This window comes from Corticium candelabrum, chromosome 14 (genome assembly GCF_963422355.1).
Source record: "Corticium candelabrum chromosome 14, ooCorCand1.1, whole genome shotgun sequence".
NCBI lineage: Eukaryota > Metazoa > Porifera > Homoscleromorpha > Homosclerophorida > Plakinidae > Corticium > Corticium candelabrum.
In genome coordinates this window covers 7,523,350-7,528,349 of record NC_085098.1, presented here as the reverse complement: position 1 = coordinate 7,528,349, position 5,000 = coordinate 7,523,350, and the positions used below count along the sequence as shown (strand labels likewise).

At 42.4% G+C, this 5,000-nt stretch overlaps 2 protein-coding genes across 2 annotated transcripts in view; both read left to right on the top strand.

Annotated features, from left to right (window-relative positions):
- LOC134190034 (RING finger protein 141-like) overlaps positions 1-1,727 on the top strand; it is a 3,940-nt gene extending 2,213 nt beyond the window's left edge. The window contains exons 6-7 of the mRNA XM_062658445.1: positions 1,127-1,219; positions 1,279-1,727. Coding sequence (XP_062514429.1) covers positions 1,127-1,219; positions 1,279-1,465 — 280 coding nt within the window. The 3' untranslated portion in view covers positions 1,466-1,727. The remainder of the gene's footprint in view (positions 1-1,126; positions 1,220-1,278) is intronic.
- A 1,647-nt stretch (positions 1,728-3,374) lies between these two features.
- The window catches only part of LOC134189547 (ubiquitin-conjugating enzyme E2 A), a 2,334-nt gene continuing 708 nt past the window's right edge, over positions 3,375-5,000 (top strand). The window contains exons 1-3 of the mRNA XM_062657853.1: positions 3,375-3,465; positions 3,525-3,605; positions 3,707-3,732. Coding sequence (XP_062513837.1) covers positions 3,422-3,465; positions 3,525-3,605; positions 3,707-3,732 — 151 coding nt within the window. The 5' untranslated portion in view covers positions 3,375-3,421. The remainder of the gene's footprint in view (positions 3,466-3,524; positions 3,606-3,706; positions 3,733-5,000) is intronic.

Below are 5,000 nucleotides of genomic sequence, written 5' to 3'. Positions count from 1 at the left end.
AAGTATATGGACAAGATACTAGTAGCAGGAGGACACGCAAAAGTGATTCCTTTAGTACTGGAACACTTTGGGTGTTGGGGCTGGGAGGCTCACAAGTACCTCATCAACTGTCTGAGAAATTGGTTGACGAATTTGTCAAAAAAAAACGGAGGCCAGTTCAAGAATTATTGGAGGTGATGCTTATCAGTTGCTCTACAATCATGTAATGCTAAAGTTTTATCAAAGAAGATCAGCCGTCAAGTGAAGAACGTTGACAGACAGTCAGACACAAGTTGCTCTTTAATTATTTAGACAGGGACATTTGTGTCCCTTTATGTAGTTACTAGTATGCAGTTGCTTTAGGAACATTTTATTGACACAAGTAATTAGCGGTTATTACTATTGTATCATAGTTTATGTTTGAAAATATATGTATTGATAGACAGACAGACACACACAGATAGACAGACAGACACACACAGATAGACAGACAGACACACACAGATAGACAGACAGACAGACAGACAGACACAGAGACACAAAGACAGACAGACACACTGACAAACAGACAGATAGACAGGCAGACACACACACACACACACACACACACACACACACACACACACACACACACACACACACACACACACACACACAGACACACAGACACACAGACAGACAAACACACAGACAGACAGACACACTGACAGACAGACAGATAGACAATGACATATAGACAGACAGGCAGACAGACACACTGACAAACAGACAGATAGACAGACACACAGACACACTGACAAACAGACAGATAGACAGACACACAGACACAAAGACAGACAGACACACTGACAAACAGACAGATAGATAGACAGACAGACAGATAGACACTCACAGACAGGCAGACAGATAGACAGACAGGCAGACATACAGACAGATTGTCACAGACATACTGACAAACAAACAGATAGACAGACAGACAGACAGACAGACAGACAGACAGACATGTCTTCACGTGTGCACATACACACATGCACACACACACACAAGCACGAGCTTCCTATTGGGTGCTGCTGCTGCTTGTGTGTTGCATGACACATTTCTCCGATTAATATCAATACAAATTCCTGGCAATGTGTTTCTTGTCTAGACCAAAGGACAATTGCTGCATTTGCAATGACAACGAATGTAACACTGTATTGCCTTGCGCTCACCGTTTCTGTAACGGTTGCATCAAGCAATGGTGAACTACACACTCAAGTTGACATTCAATGGTGTGTCTAACACATTGACTGTATGTAGGAGTTGTACTAGCACCAACTGCCCTCTGTGTCGAGGCACGTTTACAGCCTCAACAGAAACGTATCACCTGGTGAGAAAGTCTTCAGATATCGAGGTCACCTATGGTGATCTCATTGCTGCCATGGTTCAATCGATGCCATCTACTTCGACCGACACTTTTCGTCACTCGATTTCTCCACATCCTTGATGGATGGCTGTGTGACAGAATAGCAATGTGTTATATGCTTGGATGGTGTCACTGTGTGTGATAACATATTAAAATGTCCTTTAACTATTGACTAGTTAGCTACGAGCGTAAAAGAAGGACACCACATTAAGTGGTGGACTACTTCGCGAGAAGCTTACTCTAGATGGGCTGAATTGACTTCCGGTCTGTCTGTCGGTATGTCGCTATGTACTTATGTTTGTTTGTAGTTTGTTTGTAAGCTTGTGTCACGCTCGGGGAGTTTGTCGAGCCAATCAGCAATCGTTTTGGGACGCGACAGCGTGAATCACTCTCGGGAATTTGTTGAGCCAATCAGCAGTCCTTTTGGAGACCAACAATGGGTGACGTAACAATCCCGCGCATTATGACAGAAAAGCCGAGATGTCGTAAACCTCCATTTTACGGTCAAACTGTCGTCAAACCGAGAAGCGCAGAGTAACGTTCAGGTAATAGTTGTATGCGTTTGTTACTTTTTACAAAAGAATCGCAAAACAAGCGAATTCATCGTTCTACAAGAAGCCAAGCGAAGGTCCCATGGGACCATGCATCTAGCTATGCACCGTTGCATGCACACCACCAGCATGTCATCCACGATCTTCAAGAGAGCAATATGTTCTAAGTAGGACTGATGATGAACGATCGACGTCGTCTTGCAAGAAAACGTTGACACTGCTTTCTCCTGCATCCGGTCGCTAGATGTACATGCATGTCGCTTCACAGTATTTTCTATGCAGCTAGGAGACGTACATCGATCTCTAGCTACAACGAATTAGCGGAACGAAAAATGGCGACTGTTCAATAAAAGTATGATAATGATCTGATAGTCCATCTCAATAGTTAATTAATTTATTAACTTCCAGTGATGCAAGAGCGCTATACATGCAGAATTGAGACATAACGTAGATAAGAAGCCCACTCCGTGCAAGAGTTGCGTAGCTGTGTGAATTCGAAGTAGTGTGGGACATTGATGGTATTCAGTTAATTATCTCTAATCACATTGATAAACCCATGTGTTTCAAAGAACTACCCTTTACATTCCAGCAACAATTAAGCTAATGATTAATTAATGATAATGACAATAAATTAACAAAATTTTATGAATATACATTAATATTTACAATAAATACACACAGGCAGATACACACACACACACACACACACACACACACACACACACACACACACACACACACACACACACACACACACACACACAAACACGCACATATATGCAAATATATAAGCTCGTAGCTCTGAAGCGACGGTGTAAACACAGCTTCATTTACTAGTTTGATACACGCCCGTCTACTGCTACGTATGAGTGTTGTAGTCGCTTGATCTTACTACCGGAGCAGTAGACTTCTGCCAATCAGCATGTGGGCCACCATCTTTGAAATCTCAATCGTTCTTGAGATAATTCGAGACTCTCGTCGGCACTGATAATCTTGTGGGTGGGGCAACTTCGCGAACAGAGTTCTAGTCTGGCAACTACGACTTACGAATGGTTGTAACTATTGCTTGCTTGGGTACGTTTCTCTACTGCAACTATTGTGGTAGCGACAAATAAGGCATAGATATTAGATGCTTCGCTGTACCATACGAAGTTGCTGTGCGGTGTAGGGGGCGTTTCCGTTGCTATCGCTTCGCCGTCCCGAATGTCCATTCAAGTAGCCAATCGACTTGCTATGGATCTCATAACCATACGTCAAGTAGTTTAATAATGGTAGAAGAGATTCAAATCCTAAACTGAAAGTAAGACGTCTCACGCTCGAACAGGGTTAGATTATATTCAGGGAGTGGCCCCGGTCAGGGAGTTACCCCGGATAAGCCTATTGCTTTTCCCGCCATTCCCTGGTGACATCATTTCCTTGTCTGTAAGGATGCGTCATCCCGTAAATACCCGTATATTCGAAATCTGCGTAACAAGCAGGCAGTGATATGTCGACTCCGGCGCGACGAAGACTAATGAGAGACTTCAAACGGTACTCATTTCTCATTACAACGACTTTCGAAACGTTCTAACGTGTCTCCTTTCGTCCAGTCTTCAAGAAGATCCGCCAACGGGCGTCTCTGGCGCTCCAACAGACAACAATATAATGCTGTGGAATGCTGTCATATTTGGGTGAGTGTCATTTACCGTTCGGAGCCTCCTGCTCGAGTGTGAGCGCGACATTTTCGTTGTTAACCTCGTTTTCTCGCTTGTTGTTTATATCAACGACGCAGTCCTCACGACACGCCGTTCGAAGACGGTAAGACATCACGGATGAATTAAGTTTTCGTACTGGACGCTTTTTTTCTTGCGTTTAATCAGTCATGTTCGGATTTGAGGTCCCGTATGTTAGACCCTGGTGACCCACAAATACACACACACGGGAACGTCACGTGATCTGTTTACTCTAGACACGTGTCGTAGTCTGAGTATTTAGAGAGGCTTTGACGTGTACGAGTGGAAAGAAATTGTGATAGATATTATACAGTTTCTCACCAAATTTTAATATCAATATTAATTAACCGTGTTTTTAATATTAATTTTTGAATAAGTTTTATTATACACATATCACTTAGTACGTCAGAATGGTTGTGTAGTGATGTCATCATGACGTCATTAAATAAAGTTTATTTAATTGGTTATACTTTATTCTGGAAATTTTTTTGAGATCAATGACTGGCAAATGTACATATCCTGAAAAGTGTTGGGGTTGAAACTGCACCAACCCTACCAGTGACTGTACCAGCCTGGAATGTGAATGTTGATGTTGACGTTTCGTGTTTGATATTGAATGTCAACAATCGGGCAATGCATTAAAGTGTTCAGTTTCAGTGGATTTCTTATGAATATTTTACTATATCATGAGCAGTTGAGATACGAGGCTGTAACACACACACACACACACACACACACACACACACACACACACACACACACACACACACATGCACACACACACACACACACATGCACACACACACACACACACACACACACACACACACACACATTGAAATGCGATGAAAGAAAGTGGACTGAAGGGGTTGATCAGTTTGAATATGAAGAAAGATGCACAAAGTGTCGTTTTTCAGGAGCTGCATTAGCAACCAGACATGATAGCAACCAGACATGATAGATAAGCTATTGTCATGCAAATGGTTGACATTGGGTGGCACATATTTTGTTTATTTTTGCTGGAGGGAAGCTACGCAACCACACACACACACACACACACACACACACACACACACTGTGACACACACAAACACACACACACACACACACACACACTGTGACACACACAAACACACACACACACACACACACACACCCTGCCTGTCTGTGTAGCTGTCTAACACAACAAAGTTAGTGTTGATGTCTCACCATTGTTGCAACAATGTACTAAATTGATCACGAATTTACCTAAAGCAATTGATATCGGCCATCTAATGACCGAAAAAATTTCATGTAGCACTAGATGCTTTGTATATGGATATAACATGATCTATTAGAACAACACACAGCATG